At 43.7% G+C, this 17,146-nt stretch overlaps 1 protein-coding gene across 2 annotated transcripts in view; it reads left to right on the top strand.

Moving 5' to 3' along the window:
- LOC115203621 (multiple epidermal growth factor-like domains protein 11) overlaps positions 1-6,647 on the top strand; it is a gene marked incomplete at its 5' end in the record, with an annotated part of 61,209 nt that extends 54,562 nt beyond the window's left edge. For both annotated transcript variants that reach the window (XM_029768464.1, XM_029768463.1), the window contains 2 exon segments: positions 3,452-3,658; positions 6,089-6,647. In XM_029768464.1, the coding sequence (XP_029624324.1) occupies positions 3,452-3,658; positions 6,089-6,306 (425 nt within the window).
- Between the last annotated feature and the right edge of the window lie 10,499 nt (positions 6,648-17,146).

Raw genomic sequence — 17,146 nt, 5'->3', positions numbered from 1 at the left:
TAGGTCCAGGTAATCACAACAATAGATGTGTGTTGGTTAAATGGTAGGTCCAGGTAGTCACAACAATAGATGGGTGTTGGTTAAATGGTAGGTCCTGGTAGTCACAACAATAGATGGGTGTTGGTTAAATGGTAGGTCCAGGTAGTCACAACAACAGATGGGTGTTGGTTAAATGGTAGGTCCAGGTAGTCACAACAATAGATGGGTGTTGGTTAAATGGTAGGTCCAGGTAGTCACAACAACAGATGGGTGTTGGTTAAATGGTAGGTCCAGGTAGTCACAACAATAGATGGGTGTTGGTTAAATGGTAGGTCCAGGTAGTCACAACAATAGATGGGTGTTGGTTAAATGGTAGGTCCTGGTAGTCACAACAATAGATGGGTGTTGGTTAAATGGTAGGTCCAGGTAGTCACAACAACAGATGGGTGTTGGTTAAATGGTAGGTCCAGGTAGTCACAACAATAGATGGGTGTTGGTTAAATGGTAGGTCCAGGTAGTCACAACAACAGATGGGTGTTGGTTAAATGGTAGGTCCAGGTAGTCACAACAATAGATGGGTGTTGGTTAAATGGTAGGTCCAGGTAGTCACAACAATAGATGGGTGTTGGTTAAATGGTAGGTCCAGGTAGTCACAACAATAGATGGGTGTTGGTTAAATGGTAGGTCCAGGTAGTCACAACAATAGATGGGTGTTGGTTAAATGGTAGGTCCAGGTAGTCACAACAATAGATGGGTGTTGGTTAAATGGTAGGTCCAGGTAATCACAACAATAGATGTGTGTTGGTTAAATGGTAGGTCCAGGTAGTCACAACAATAGATGGGTGTTGGTTAAATGGTAGGTCCTGGTAGTCACAACAATAGATGGGTGTTGGTTAAATGGTAGGTCCAGGTAGTCACAACAACAGATGGGTGTTGGTTAAATGGTAGGTCCAGGTAGTCACAACAATAGATGTGTGTTGGTTAAATGGTAGGTCCAGGTAGTCACAACAATAGATGGGTGTTGGTTAAATGGTAGGTCCAGGTAGTCACAACAATAGATGGGTGTTGGTTAAATGGTAGGTCCAGGTAGTCACAACAATAGATGGGTGTTGGTTAAATGGTAGGTCCAGGTAGTCACAACAATAGATGTGTGTTGGTTAAATGGTAGGTCCAGGTAGTCACAACAATAGATGGGTGTTGGTTAAATGGTAGGTCCAGGTAGTCACAACAACAGATGGGTGTTGGTTAAATGGTAGGTCCAGGTAGTCACAACAATAGATGGGTGTTGGTTAAATGGTAGGTCCAGGTAGTCACAACAATAGATGTGTGTTGGTTAAATGGTAGGTCCAGGTAGTCACAACAATAGATGGGTGTTGGTTAAATGGTAGGTCCAGGTAGTCACAACAATAGATGTGTGTTGGTTAAATGGTGATTATAATGAATGGAGGGAATTTGGAGCAGCTAGATTTTTTTCTTCCTGTGAGCGAGGAGCGGTTTTTAGCAGAGTGGTTGGAAAGGACGTGGAGCGCCGGAGCGTTGCACATGCACTGCTCTGAAAAGCGGTGAGTGGGATTTCAGACCACTCAACACCGCTCACACACTCTGGTTTGTGTATAAACTGATGTGAATGAACTGATGTGTATGTATGAACCTCTGTGTGTGTTTTGACCTCTTGTGTCTCTCTCTCCACAGGGCACGCCTGTGATCTCCTCCTCCTCTGTGTGTGTTCCTTCTTCCTGATGGTCTCACACACTCCCCTCTCTGGTCCTCTCTGGTCCTCTTCTCCAGTCTAACTAACACACTCCTCTCTCCTCCTCTCCTCCAGTCTCTAACTAACACACTCCTCTCTCCTCCTCTCCTCCAGCCTCTAACTAACACTCCCCTCTCTGGTCCTCTCCTCCAGTCTCTAACTAACACACTCCTCTCTGGTCCTCTCCTCCTCTCCTCCAGTCTCTAACTAACACACTCCTCTCTGGTCCTCTCCTCCAGTCTCTAACTAACACACTCCTCTCTGGTCCTCTCCTCCTCTCCTCCAGTCTTTAACTAACACTAACCCCTCTCTGGTCCTCTCCTCCTCTCCTCCAGTCTCTAACTAACACACTCCTCTCTGGTCCTCTCCTCCTCTCCTCCAGTCTCTAACTAACACACTCCTCTCTGGTCCTCTCCTCCAGTCTCTAACTAACACACTCCTCTCTGGTCCTCTCCTCCAGTCTAACTAACACACTCCTCTCTGGTCCTCTCCTCCTCTCCTCCAGTCTCTAACTAACACTCCCCTCTCTGGTCCTCTCCTCCAGTCTCTAACTAACACACTCCTCTCTGGTCCTCTCCTCCAGTCTCTAACTAACACACTCCCCTCTCTGGTCCTCTCTGGTCCTCTCCTCCAGTCTCTAACTAACACACTCCTCTCTGGTCCTCTCCTCCAGTCTCTAACTAACACACTCCTCTCTGGTCCTCTCTGGTCCTCTCCTCCAGTCTAACTAACACACTCCTCTCTGGTCCTCTCCTCCTCTCCTCCAGTCTCTAACTAACACTCCCCTCTCTGGTCCTCTCCTCCAGTCTCTAACTAACACACTCCTCTCTGGTCCTCTCTGGTCCTCTCCTCCAGTCTCTAACTAACACACTCCCCTCTCTGGTCCTCTCTGGTCCTCTCCTCCAGTCTCTAACTAACACACTCCTCTCTCCTCCTCTCCTCCAGTCTCTAACTAACACACTCCTCTCTGGTCCTCTCCTCCTCTCCTACAGTCTCTAACTAACACTCCCCTCTCTGGTCCTCTCCTCCAGTCTCTAACTAACACACTCCTCTCTGGTCCTCTCCTCCTCTCCTCCAGTCTCTAACTAACACACTCCTCTCTGGTCCTCTCCTCCAGTCTCTAACTAACACACTCCTCTCTGGTCCTCTCCTCCAGTCTCTAACTAACACACTCCTCTCTGGTCCTCTCCTCCAGTCTCTAACTAACACACTCCTCTCTGGTCCTCTCCTCCAGTCTCTAACTAACACACTCCTCTCTGGTCCTCTCCTCCTCTCCTCCAGTCTCTAACTAACACTCCCCTCTCTGGTCCTCTCCTCCAGTCTCTAACTAACACACTCCTCTCTGGTCCTCTCCTCCTCTCCTCCAGTCTCGAACTAACACACTCCTCTCCTCCTCTCCTCCAGTCTCTAACTAACACAACACCCCATAAACAAACTCACTTCTTTTGGATTGAAATGCTTTGTACTGTGATATGCTACTAATGCTGTGAATGTTGTGTCCTGTGTCATTTATCCTGTACTCTGTTTTGAATTGTTTTTCTACAGGTTGTCAGTGATAATAGTTTTCACCTGTCTTACCTCCTGGGGTAGAATTGTAATCTTATGTTGTATTTGTTTCCCAATGTTGATATGATGAATGGATTGAAAGGCTGACAGATACCTTTACCTTGGTCAAGGCGTTCTTGTCTTCCTGCTTCTCAGTTTGTTATTTGTCTTTGTCAGACTACATGAAGGGTTCCCTGTCCAGCACCTGCTCTCTGAACAGTGAGAACACCTACGCCACCATCAATGACCCGCTGGCCGTGGCCGTGGCCTGTAAACACTCAGAGAGCAGCTATGTAGAGATGAAGAGTCCTGTCCACCACGAGATGTCCTACTGCTCCTCTGCTATAGTCACCACCACCGCCAGCAAGAACGTCTATGACGTTGGTGAGTTATAGATATATAGTTATGTAGATGTCCTACTGCTCCTCTGCTATAGTCACCACCACCGCCAGCAAGAACGTCTATGACGTTGGTGAGTTACGGGGGATGTAGGGCCATCGACATCACCTTAGTTCTGGAGAAGATGACGTCATGAGGAAGATGAATTTGTTTTTCTGTGTAACTGACTGGCTCTCAGTCTGTTGTCTGTTTATGTTGTTTTAATTCACCTTTATTTAACCAGGTAGGCCAGTTGAGAACAAGTTCTCATTTACAACTGCGACCTGGCCAAGATAAAGCAAAGCAGTTCGACACAAACAACAACACAGAGTTACACATGGAAGTAACAAGCATACAGTCAATAACACATAGAAAAAAATAACGTCTATATACAGTGTGTGCAAATGGCATGAGGAGGTAAGGCAATAAATAGGCCATAGTAGCGACGTAATTACAATTTAGCAGATTAACACTGGAGTGATAGATGAGCAGATGGTGATGTGCAAGTAGAAATACTGTTGTGCAAAAGAGCAGCAAAGTAAATAAAAACAATATGGGGATGAGGTAGGTAGATTGGGTGGGCTATTTACAGATGGGCTACGTACAGCTGCAGCGATCGGTTAGCTGCTCTGATAGCTGATGTTTAAAGTTAGTGAGGGAAATATAAGTCTCTGTATGTTGTCTCTTTCTTTTGTATCTGTCTCTGTCTGTTGTCTCTGTCTGTTGTCTATGTCTCTGTCTGTTGTCTATGTCTGTTGTCTCAGTCTCTGTCTGTTGTCTCAGTCTGTTGTCTCAGTCTGTTGTCTCAGTCTGTTGTCTGTTGTCTCTGTCTGTTGTCTCTGTCTGTTGTCTCTGTCTGTCTGTCTGTTGTCTGTCTGTTGTCTCTGTCTCTGTCTGTCGTCTGTCTGTTGTCTGTCTGTTGTCTCTGCCTGTTGTCTCTGTCTGTTGTCTGTCTGTTGTCTCTGTCTGTTGTCTCTGTCTGTTGTCTCTGTCTCTGTCTGTTGTCTGTCTGTTGTCTGTCTGTTGTCTCTGTCTGTTGTCTCTGTCTCTGTCTGTTGTCTCTGTTTAAGGGGCTTATTGTGGAGGGCACTTGTATGAAGTGTTTGAATGATCACTTTGATTAGTCAGAAAAGTTCAAACCTCTCTTTCTCTCTTTATCCCTCCATCCCTCTATTTATATCCCTCCATCCCCCTATCTCTATCCCTCCATCCCTCTATCTCTATCCCTCCATCCCCTATCTCTATCCCTCCATCCCTCTATCTCTATCCCTCCATCCCCCTATCTCTATCCCTCCATCTCTATCCCTCCATCCCCCTATCTCTATCCCTCCATCCCCCTATCTCTATCCATCCATCCCCCTATCTCTATCCCTCCATCCCCCTATCTCTATCCTTCCATCCCCTATCTCTATCACTCCATCCCCCTATCTCTATCACTCCATCCCCCTATCTCTATCACTCCATCCCCCTATCTCTATCCCTCCATCCCCCTATCTCTATCCCTCCATCCCCCTATCTCTATCCCTCCATCCCCCATCTCTATCCCTCCATCCCCCTATCTCTATCCCTCCATCTCTATCCCTCCATCCACCTATCTCTATCCCTCCATCCCTCTACCTCTATCCCTCCATCCCTCTATCTCTATCCCTCCATCCCTCTATCTCTATCCATCCATCCCCTATCTCTATCCCTCCATCCCCTATCTCTATCCCTCCATCCCCTATCTCTATCCCTCCATCCCCCTATCTCTATCCCTCCATCCCCTATCTCTATCCCTCCATCCCTCTATCTCTATCCCTCCATCTCTATCCCTCCATCCCCCTATCTCTATCCCTCCATCCCCCTATCTCTATCCCTCCATCCCTCTATCTCTATCCCTCCATCTCTATCCCTCCATCCCACTATCTCTATCCCTCCATCCCCCTATCTCTATCCCTCCATCCCCCTATCTCTATCCCTCCATCCCCCTATCTCTATCCCTCCATCCCTCTATCTCTATCCCTCCATCCCTCTATCTCTATCCCTCCATCCCCCTATCTCTATCCCTCCATCCCCCTATCTCTATCCCTCCATCCCTCTATCTCTATCCCTCCATCCCTCTATCTCTATCCCTCCATCCCGCTATCTCTATCCCTCCATCCCCCTATCTCTATCCCTCCATCCCCCTATCTCTATCCCTCCATCTCTATCCCTCCATCCCTCTATCTCTATCCCTCCATCCCTCTATCTCTATCCCTCCATCCCCCTATCTCTATCCCTCCATCCCCCTATCTCTATCCCTCCATCTCTATCCCTCCATCCCTCTATCTCTATCTCTCCATCCCGCTATCGCTATCCCTCCATCCCTCTATCTCTATCCCTCCATCCCCCTATCTCTATCCCTCCATCCCCCTATCTCTATCCCTCCATCCCTTAATCTCTCCATCCTCCCTTTAGAACCCAAGGTGAGTGTTCTCCAGGGCTGTAATGGTGTGGTGGTTCCCACGTACCCTCAGAACCCGTACGACCTCCCCAGGAACAGCCACATCCCCAGCCACTACGACCTGCTGCCCCTGAGACACAGCCAGAGCTACAGCCCTACACACAGCCAGGGCCACAGCCACCAGAGCCACAGCTCACCCCTGCCCGGCAGCCCTACCAGCTCCCTGCTATAGACAGACCACTCCCTAACGCTGGGCTGCGACCTTAGACCTATGACTTACTGTTGGGGCACGGTCTGCTCCACCTGGGGTTGCGGATAAAGACTGTATTGTGACTATAGAGACAAAGTACAAGTACAACATCAGTGTTGTGGACATACTAGATGATATACCAACAGAAGCTCTGTGTGGACTCACTGCTGTGTGAGGCTGGATAAAGCATACTGAAAGTGTAATATATTAGAGCTATTTGAAGTGTCTGAGGAAGACACTGGGAAGTCATATACCTACTGGAGATGTGTGGTACCCTCTTTGTTTACACTCTGGCTCGGTGGAGGACACACACACATCCTAGGGAAGGAAGGAAGGAAAGACACACGCACACATACACACTATGAAAGACCAGTGGAGTCATGAACACAAAAGATCATGGACCGCTATATAGTCATGCCTGGCTCAATGATTCTATTCCATGCCTGGATTGGGTGACCAGAGAAGCATCCAGGCTGCCCCTAGAGGAGTCAAACCACCAGGAACCAACCAGGCTGCCCCATAGAGGAGTCAAACCATCAGGAACCAACCAGGCTGCCCCATAGAGGAGTCAAACCACCAGGAACCAACCAGGCTGCCCCATAGAGGAGACAAACCATCAGGAACCAACCAGGCTGCCCCATAGAGGAGTCAAACCATCAGGAACCAACCAGGCTGCCCCATAGAGGAGTCAAACCATCAGGAACCAACCAGGCTGCCCCATAGAGGAGGACAAACCACCAGGAACCAACCAGGCTGCCCCTAGAGGAGGACAAACCACCAGGAAGTAACCAGGCTGCCCCATAGAGGAGGACAAACCACCAGGAACCAACCAGGCTGCCCCTAGAGGAGGACAAACCACCAGGAAGTAACCAGGCTGCCCCTAGAGGAGACAAACCATCAGGAACCAACCAGGCTGCCCCATAGAGGAGGACAAACCACCAGGAACCAACCAGGCTGCCCCATAGAGGAGGACAAACCATCAGGAACCAACCAGGCCGCCCCTAGAGGAGGACAAACCACCAGGGACCAACCAGGCTGCCCCATAGAGGAGGACAAACCACCAGGAACCAACCAGGCTGCCCCATAGAGGAGGACAAACCACCAGGAACCAACCAGGCTGCCCCCTAGAGGAGGACAAACCACCAGGAACCAACCAGGCTGCCCCCTAGAGGAGGACAAACCACCAGGAACCAACCAGGCTGCCCCATAGAGGAGTCAAACCACCAGGAACCAACCAGGCTGCCCCTAGAGGAGGACAAACCACCAGGAAGTAACCAGGCTGCCCCTAGAGGAGACAAACCATCAGGAACCAACCAGGCTGCCCCATAGAGGAGGACAAACCACCAGGAACCAACCAGGCTGCCCCATAGAGGAGGACAAACCATCAGGAACCAACCAGGCCGCCCCTAGAGGAGGACAAACCACCAGGGACCAACCAGGCTGCCCCATAGAGGAGGACAAACCACCAGGAACCAACCAGGCTGCCCCATAGAGGAGGACAAACCACCAGGAACCAACCAGGCTGCCCCCTAGAGGAGGACAAACCACCAGGAACCAACCAGGCTGCCCCCTAGAGGAGGACAAACCACCAGGAACCAACCAGGCTGCCCCATAGAGGAGTCAAACCATCAGGAACCAACCAGGCTGCCCCATAGAGGAGTCAAACCACCAGGAACCAACCAGGCTGCCCCTAGAGGAGGACAAACCACCAGGAACCAACCAGGCTGCCCCTAGAGGAGTCAAACCACCAGGAACCAACCAGGCTGCCCCTAGAGGAGGACAAACCACCAGGAACCAACCAGGCTGCCCCATAGAGGAGGACAAACCACCAGGAACCAACCAGGCTGCCCCATAGAGGAGGACAAACCACCAGGAACCAACTAGGCTGTCCCATAGAGGAGTCAAACCATCAGGAACCAACCAGGCTGCCCCTAGAGGAGGACAAACCACCAGGAACCAACCAGGCTGCCCCATAGAGGAGGACAAACCACCAGGAACCAACCAGGCTGCCCCATAGAGGAGGACAAACCACCAGGAACCAACCAGGCTGCCCCATAGAGGAGGACAAACCACCAGGAACCAACCAGGCTGCCCCATAGAGGAGTCAAACCATCAGGAAGCAACCAGGCTGCCCCATAGAGGAGGACAAACCAACAGGAACCAATCAGGCTGCCCCATAGAGGAGTCAAACCACCAGGAACCAACCAGGCTGCCCCTAGATGAGGACAAACCACCAGGAACCAACCAGGATGCCCCTATAGAAAGAGAAACCAACAACTGTCTCAGATGAGACCAGCTTGGAGCATCATCAAAAGGGCATTAGATCTGCCTATCTATCAGACAGTGGACTGGAGAAGTAATACGAGACAGTCATTACAGGACCTGAATGGGGACTGACTGGGCTTGGATTCCCTGTTCTATTGTATATTGATATCGCCAGCAACACAGCTAACACTCATATAACTGCAGATGAAGGAGAAGAGACAATGACAGTTCCTAGACAAACCAGGATTGTATTAATTAGGCACCAATGTCTTTGAAAGAAGACAACGGACTGAAACAGGGAGGCACTACCTTTTCATTTTCCATTGCAAAACGTTTTTCTACGGTGTGCACTAATGAATACGACCCATGGTTATATACTGTAAAAAAATAAAATAATAATAATATATATAATATATAAATATATATATATGTGTGTGTATATATTTATATATATATATGTCCTTATATATATATATATATATATATATACACATATATATATTATATATTATATATATGTGTGTATATATATATATGTCCTTATAATATAATATAATATATATTATAATAATATATATAATATATATATATATATATATATATATAATAATATATATATATATTATATATATATATATCTATATATATATATATATATATATATATATATAAAACACTTAACTTCTACAACTCATTGTACATGTATAATTGTGGTATTTTTCCACATCTTTGCTTATTTCATGTTTATATTTTTAAGATCCTTAATGGGTCCATATTTTCTCTTTCGGGAAAAGTTATCTTTTTGTATTTATTGTATATAAAATTAAAGAATTGAATGTTGGCGTTACAGTAGTGTTAGAGACTTTATGTTGTGTAATGCTGGTAAATGTGCATGCCAAATTATGACTCTAAGTATAGTAGTTTCCAGAGAATACCCCTAATGTCATTGTTAAACCATTTGGTACAAACAAACTGTTATTTCATAGACTTTACCCATATTTATCCACTGACTGTTTTGAACATGGGAATGAATCCTCGTTGAACTGAAGAAAATGCAATGACATGAAGGAAAAGAGAAGTGGTTAGAAGTATTGATGCTGCCAAAATGATGATACGTGGAAAGTTTACTGGAAATGATCAAGTCCCATTTCCAAATGGTAGCACCATTGTAGAGAAAACCAGTTCATATTTGTGAACGATGCACATCACCATTTTAAGTTATAGTAACCCTGTAATAATTAGATGCATACTTGCACCCTGTGACACAATCCAATGTGAGAATGACAGAACTATTACATTGATCTCTATCTCTACATGGATATTTCACCAATTCAGTCAATAACAATGACATGTTTATAACAGGCCCGATTCTGACTTGAGATAAGTATACTTAACATGGACTTAAGACAACATATTCATGTCTGAATTGGGCCCAACATGAGTAACAGGACAATCATACACAGACAGTATTGACAGTTTTTTTCCCCACATGGCTTTGTTAGTTTGTTAGTTGATATTTCTCCTCATAAGGATAAGAGGTACGTCCCAACTCGCACCCTTTTCCCTTCATAGTGCACCAGAGCCCTGGTCAAAAGTGGTTCACTATTAAAAGACTAGGGTGCCATTTAGGACATAATCTAGAATTGCCATAGTCTGTTGTAACCTAGTAGTACCCAACGCTGCTTTGACTTTTTCCTCTTTTAAAGTGTTTTAAACTTCAATAAAGATGCCATAGCTCAGGGCTAGGGGGAGTGTTGTCTTGTCTGGTTGAGGCATGTAGCCTAGCGGACCAGTAACCGAAAGGTCGCTGGTTCGAATCCGAATTGATTATTGTAAAAAAGTATTGAGCAGGGCACGTAACCTTAGTTGCTCTGGATAAGAGTTGTCTCTACTGTGACTTACTGCTCACCAGGGTTGGGGTCCTCCATCTTGGATTTTCCTCCATCTTGGAAAACTTTAGAAGAAAAAAAAGGTTTTCTCATGAACCATAAGACCAAATAACACATTGTCTATGTATGGTAGATTATATCAACTTAGTTTGACTAAGGGATTGGTTAAGAGATGGCTGGGTTATTGATAAATCAGGAAACATTTTTAGGGTCATTACCATGATGAACCATGTTAAGTTTGGCATTGAGATCTTTAAAGAATAAGGGAAAATATTAACGATACACTTTTTTGACTATTTAACACAAAAATTTTAAATAATAATAAAAAAATCTTCTTCTCCTGGACTAAAAGTCAGATTCACTCCAGATTTGTTCTTTGGATCACAATAGTCCCTAAATAGTTTGAGAAAATAAAGCTGATGCATTCAAAGATGGCCACACTATACCAGAAGATGCATATTAGCACATACTGTATGTTAATATGCAAAATTATGCAAAAAATACTTTTAAAAAATATTCTTCTCATGAAACATATGTCCAAATGACACCAAATTAGAAATGTAGTCCCATGGTACATGTCGTAGTTTGAGAAAAGCTGAGGGATTGGTTAAGAGATGGCTGAGTTATTGACGTATCTAAAATCTGATTTCACCTGTCCATTTAAACCACTGTAAATCCAGTCCACAGTCAGGGCTATCAACTTGAAACTCATCGCTATCATGGACATCCCTAAGATGAACCTCACTGAATTTGATATTGATAGATATAAAAAAAAGGAAATTATTAACAACTCATTCTTTGCAAATGTAACACTAAAGCTCAAAAATCATCTGCAGTCATCTCCTCATGACATCAGATTCACTCCACATTTTGTATGTAGACTCTTTGTATCAGTCTTTAATGGTTTTGAGATTTTTTTGTTGCTGCATTCAAATATGGCCACTCTGTACCTATATATGTACGTTAGCGCACATGCTAATGTTAAAATACTTTAAACATCTTCTCATTAAAAAATGTGTCAGATTGACTCCAGATTTGGTATATAGACTCAATGAATTATCTTCTAATGAATCTGAGAATGATTACTTGCTGCATTCAAAGTCAGACACGCTATACCACTAGATGACACCGTATCACATCAGGGCTATAAGAATTGAACCGATGGACAAGGGTCATGAAATGTGGTATGTAAACCTAATGTATATGTCCTGTGTGAATAAAAGTAATTGCAACCTTAGATGACAGACCAGTTGGTGGCACTATAGATGTCATTGGCACCACTATAGATGTCATTGGCACCAGTGGCACCATAGGATCTAGAGCAAAAAATATTGATCAAGTGGACTTCGTTTCATGCAAATGAATGTTAGATTTAAATTATGAAGATAAACAATATGAAATATTATTTCTGTATTATCACATATTGTTGCCTTTTTATGTGGCTTGCGCAGTCAGCATATATAACACTTAATACATGAAGGAATGGCTTTAAGAATGATTACCGTAATTTCCGGACTATTGAGCGCACTTGAATATATAAGCCACACCCACTGAATTATAATTTTTTTTACATAAATAAGCCGCACATGTCTATAAGCCGCAGGTGCCCACCGGTACAGTGAAACAAATGAACTTTACACAGGCTTTAACGAAACACGGCTTGTAACAAAAATAAATAGGCTTTAACGAAACACGGCTTGTAACAAAAAATAAAAAATTAGCAGTAAGCTTTCGTTGTCTTTTTGCACTGAGTCAATCCCTCACGCTGCTGTTTCCAACGCCTTATCATCGACTCATTAAGACCAAGCTCCCGTGCAGCAGCTCTATTTCCTTTTCCAACAGCCAGATCAATCGCCTTCAACTTGAAAGCTGCATCATATGCATTTCTCCGTGTCTTTGCCATGATGAGGGTGACAAAATGACTACCGTAATCAGAATGATGGGAAGTTAGAGAGCGCTCGATTTAATCTAAACAGTAAACAAAAAAGTTGTTTGACCTTAACCCGTTCGGCAATTTCATTGGTCTAATGAAAGCTTCATGCCGCCAAAAAACTGAGCACGTCACAGAAAATTAGAAAGCGGGAAAAATCCATATATTAGCCGCGTCATTGTTTAAGCCGCGAGGTTCAAAGCGTGGGAAAAAAGTTGCGGCTTATAGTCCGGAAATTACGGTACCTGCTTCATTCAAAATAACCAACCTACATTACTAGACTAAACTTCACTTGCATCATCCTTGTGGTATTGAGATAAACATGGTAATGCTTACACTGATTGCACATGATAGAAGATACATGATAGAGTGCTTGCTTTGTTATCTAACTGATCTTGTGTCCTTTTTGTCATCCTGTGAACCCCGTTCATTGCTACTCACTGCTATTTTTCCAATTTCACATTTTCGTAAATGAAAAGCATTGAAGAGAATTGGAATTTCAGTGTAACTGACCCCAACCGTGCTGCTCGCCATGCATTCCTCGTCAGAAAATACTGGCCGATAGTTTGTTACCAAATGAAATGTCCGATAATTTGTTACCAAATGAAATGCCTGATAATTTGTTACCAAATGAAATGCCCGATAATTTGTTACCAAATGAAATGCCCGATAATTTGTTACCAAATGAAATGTCCGATAATTTGTTACCAAATGAAATGCCCGATAATTTGTTACCAAATGAAATGTCCGATAATTTGTTACCAAATGAAATGTCCGACATTTTGTTACCAAATTAAATGTTATTCTGCCTTTGTATGCAAATACCAACTAAGAGAGTTGAAATGTTTATGACTGGTGCGCTTTATTAAGATGAATTGATAACTTAAGATTAAACAAAAACACAATTATACAATTGATCAATCTGTACAAAACAAAACCGTCCGTTTCGACTATCCCCCCCACACACATAATCCTCCAAATGCATTGAAATTACATCGTTTGACTTTCAAATGTTTTACAATGGAATTACAATCAGTTATAGTGACAGCATGTCATTATAGTTCAACAACAATCATGAACTAAAAACACAGTTCATTAAAAAACAATGGAGGTATATGAGAAGGCTTGAAATCATTTTTCAAACAAGGACAAAAACAATCACTTCTCTACACTTCCATAGACTGCTAGTCCGAAATAGTATCCTATATACCCTATCTAGTGCACTACTTTTGACCAGACCCTATGGGCCCTGGTCAACAGTAGTGCACTAGATAGGGAATATGGTGCCCTAGTTGTGTGTTGACAGGCTGACAGTACCGTCTGTTAGATAACGCCATTGGTACTGTCAGACGGACACACTCAATAGCTACCTACCTTTGCTTCTATACACGCACACACACACGCGCACACACGCACGCACGGCTCAAGCGCTATATTTCCATGGTTACAATACCAGCATCACACACAGATACAGCTACAGTAGGAGTTCAACAGAACACTGAATTAGCCTGGAATCACAACTGATTTAGCTACATTTCACTGTTTCAAATGGTGAGCGCAGCACTCAAGTCTGGTTTAACCAGGCTAACTCTGAAATATTAGTCATGTGATTTAGCAGGAACCTCCGTCCTACATCAGTGACAGAGCAGTGGAACTATAGATGGGTTGCCTGGCAACGTTACAACAATGTAAACTGATTTTTGATATTTTTATAAACATTTAGAGACTAAATATAGTTTACATGTTGTCAATAATCCTATGATTGTAAGCCAACCCTGTCAGTTTCCTGCCTCTCGGATGCACGCGCCAGGGTTGGCGTCAATTCCATTTCAATTCGTAAAAGTAAACAATTCACAAAAAATGTTTTCATTGAAAAGAGAATTTGAACTTCCTGAATTGACTGGAATTTAAATGGAATTCACCCCAACCCTGGCATCGGTTTTGTACGTAAACATCCCACCCGTATACAGGATGGAGGCTATGTAGTGACATTAGTGCCACCAGGAATGTCATTTGAATTCAGAAATGTAATTTTAGTTCTATTTCTGGTGGTAGTAATATTAGCCTGGGTGCCAGTCTGTTTATGCTCTCTTCCCAACTCCATATGGAACTGTCATGTAAAACATGGTTTGGCTTGACAATGGACTAGGGAAAAACAAAAACAGATCTGGGACCAGGCTATAGTAATATCACTACATTAGAGGCAGATCTGGGACCAGGCTATAGTAATATCACTACATTAGAGGCAGATCTGGGACCAGGCTATAGTAATATCACTACATTAGAGGCAGATCTGGGACCAGGCTATAGTAATATCACTACATTAGAGGCAGATCTGGGACCAGCCTATAGTAATATAACCTCATAAGAGGTCCACTCTAGGGACTTGTTAAGCATGGCATCTAGCTGCAGCATCCAGGTGGGGATTATCAGGTTACATTACCCCTCTCATGGTTGGGTTTCAATATCATTATAATACAGTCAATCCAGTAAAAAAATCCAGGAAATACATTTCATTTCAATTTACTTTCTGGATTGTCTGAACTGAACCATCTAACGGTTCTAGCCTTTGTTAGCCTCAACGTTTACACACATCACTGTTCCTCTGCCTAAAACAGGTGGCTTATCTTATAGAGAGAGGATATACATGAATGGGTTAATATGGAACAAACAGACCTCAGCAGAACAGATATATAATACTACTACAACTAATAATAATGACCTAGCTACATACGTAAGGCATAATAATCATTTTGGTTGGGACTATATTAATGAAGTAGAAAGCCATGCATTGTGTTGAAGTAAGAGGCAGCTTGGTGTAAACAGGCTTTAATGTGACGGACTGTGATAACACTGGACAACGTGATAAGAGCCAGACCAGATCTGGGCAGAAACTACATAACTGTGTCTAAAAATACTTTTAAATACTTCATATTTGAGAAAAGACTGGGAAATAATTTTAAAGTATTTCCAAGTATTTTGAGGTGTGCATGATTTAGCTTAGTGGGTTTGCACTTTTGGGACTATTCTGTTGGTCCCATTGAACAAGGCAAACCGAATCCGCTCAAGTATTTAGAAGTATTTGATCCAGGTCTGTCTGGTGATAGCTGGAGCTATATAGGAGGTGGTTAGTTGGCCAGTAGGAACGTTCTATAGTAGATGGTAGTAGAGGTGGTTAGTTGGACAGTAGGAACGTTCTATAGTAGATGGTAGTAGAGGTGGTTAGTTGACCAGTAGGAACGTTCTATAGTAGATGGTAGTAGAGGTGGTTAGTTGGACAGTAGGAACCTTCTATAGTAGATGGTAGTAGAGGTGGTTAGTTGGACAGTAGGAACGTTCTATAGTAGATGGTAGTAGAGGTGGTTAGTTGACCAGTAGGAACGTTCTATAGTAGATGGTAGTAGAGGTGGTTAGTTGGACAGTAGGAACCTTCTATAGTAGATGGTAGTAGAGGTGGTTAGTTGGACAGTAGGAACGTTCTATAGTAGATGGTAGTAGAGGTGGTTAGTTGGACAGTAGGAACGTTCTATAGTAGGTGGTAGTAGAGGTGGTTAGTTGACCAGTAGGAACGTTCTATAGTAGATGGTAGTAGAGGTGGTTAGTTGGACAGTAGGAACGTTCTATAGTAGATGGTAGTAGAGGTGGTTAGTTGGACAGTAGGAACGTTCTATAGTAGATGGTAGTAGAGGTGGTTAGTTGACCAGTAGGAACGTTCTATAGTAGATGGTAGTAGAGGTGGTTAGTTGGACAGTAGGAACGTTCTATAGTAGATGGTAGTAGAGGTGGTTAGTTGGACAGTAGGAACGTTCTATAGTAGATGGTAGTAGAGGTGGTTAGTTGGACAGTAGGAACGTTCTATAGTAGATGGTAGTAGAGGTGGTTAGTTGACCAGTAGGAACGTTCTATAGTAGATGGTAGTAGAGGTGGTTAGTTGACCAGTAGGAACGTTCTATAGTAGATGGTAGTAGAGGTGGTTAGTTGACCAGTAGGAACGTTCTATAGTAGATGGTAGTAGAGGTGGTTAGTTGACCAGTAGGATCGTTCTATAGTAGATGGTAGTAGAGGTGGTTAGTTGACCAGTAGGAACGTTCTATAGTAGATGGTAGTAGAGGTGGTTAGTTGGACAGTAGGAACGTTCTATAGTAGATGGTAGTAGAGGTGGTTAGTTGACCAGTAGGAACGTTCTATAGTAGATGGTAGTAGAGGTGGTTAGTTGGACAGTAGGAACGTTCTATAGTAGATGGTAGTAGAGGTGGTTAGTTGACCAGTAGGAACGTTCTATAGTAGATGGTAGTAGAGGTGGTTAGTTGACCAGTAGGAACGTTCTATAGTAGATGGTAGTAGAGGTGGTTAGTTGACCAGTAGGAACGTTCTATAGTAGATGGTAGTAGAGGTGGTTAGTTGGACAGTAGGAACGTTCTATAGTAGATGGTAGTAGAGGTGGTTAGTTGACCAGTAGGAACGTTCTATAGTAGATGGTAGTAGAGGTGGTTAGTTGACCAGTAGGAACGTTCTATAGTAGATGGTAGTAGAGGTGGTTAGTTGACCAGTAGGAACGTTCTATAGTAGATGGTAGTAGAGGTGGTTAGTTGACCAGTAGGAACGTTCTATAGTAGATGGTAGTAGAGGTGGTTAGTTGACCAGTAGGATCGTTCTATAGTAGATGGTAGTAGAGGTGGTTAGTTGACCAGTAGGAACGTTCTATAGTAGATGGTAGTAGAGGTGGTTAGTTGGACAG

This window comes from Salmo trutta, chromosome 12 (assembly GCF_901001165.1).
Source record: "Salmo trutta chromosome 12, fSalTru1.1, whole genome shotgun sequence".
Taxonomy (NCBI): Eukaryota; Metazoa; Chordata; class Actinopteri; order Salmoniformes; family Salmonidae; genus Salmo; species Salmo trutta.
Note: the sequence above shows the minus strand (reverse complement) of the source record. Positions and strands in the feature narration are given on the sequence as shown.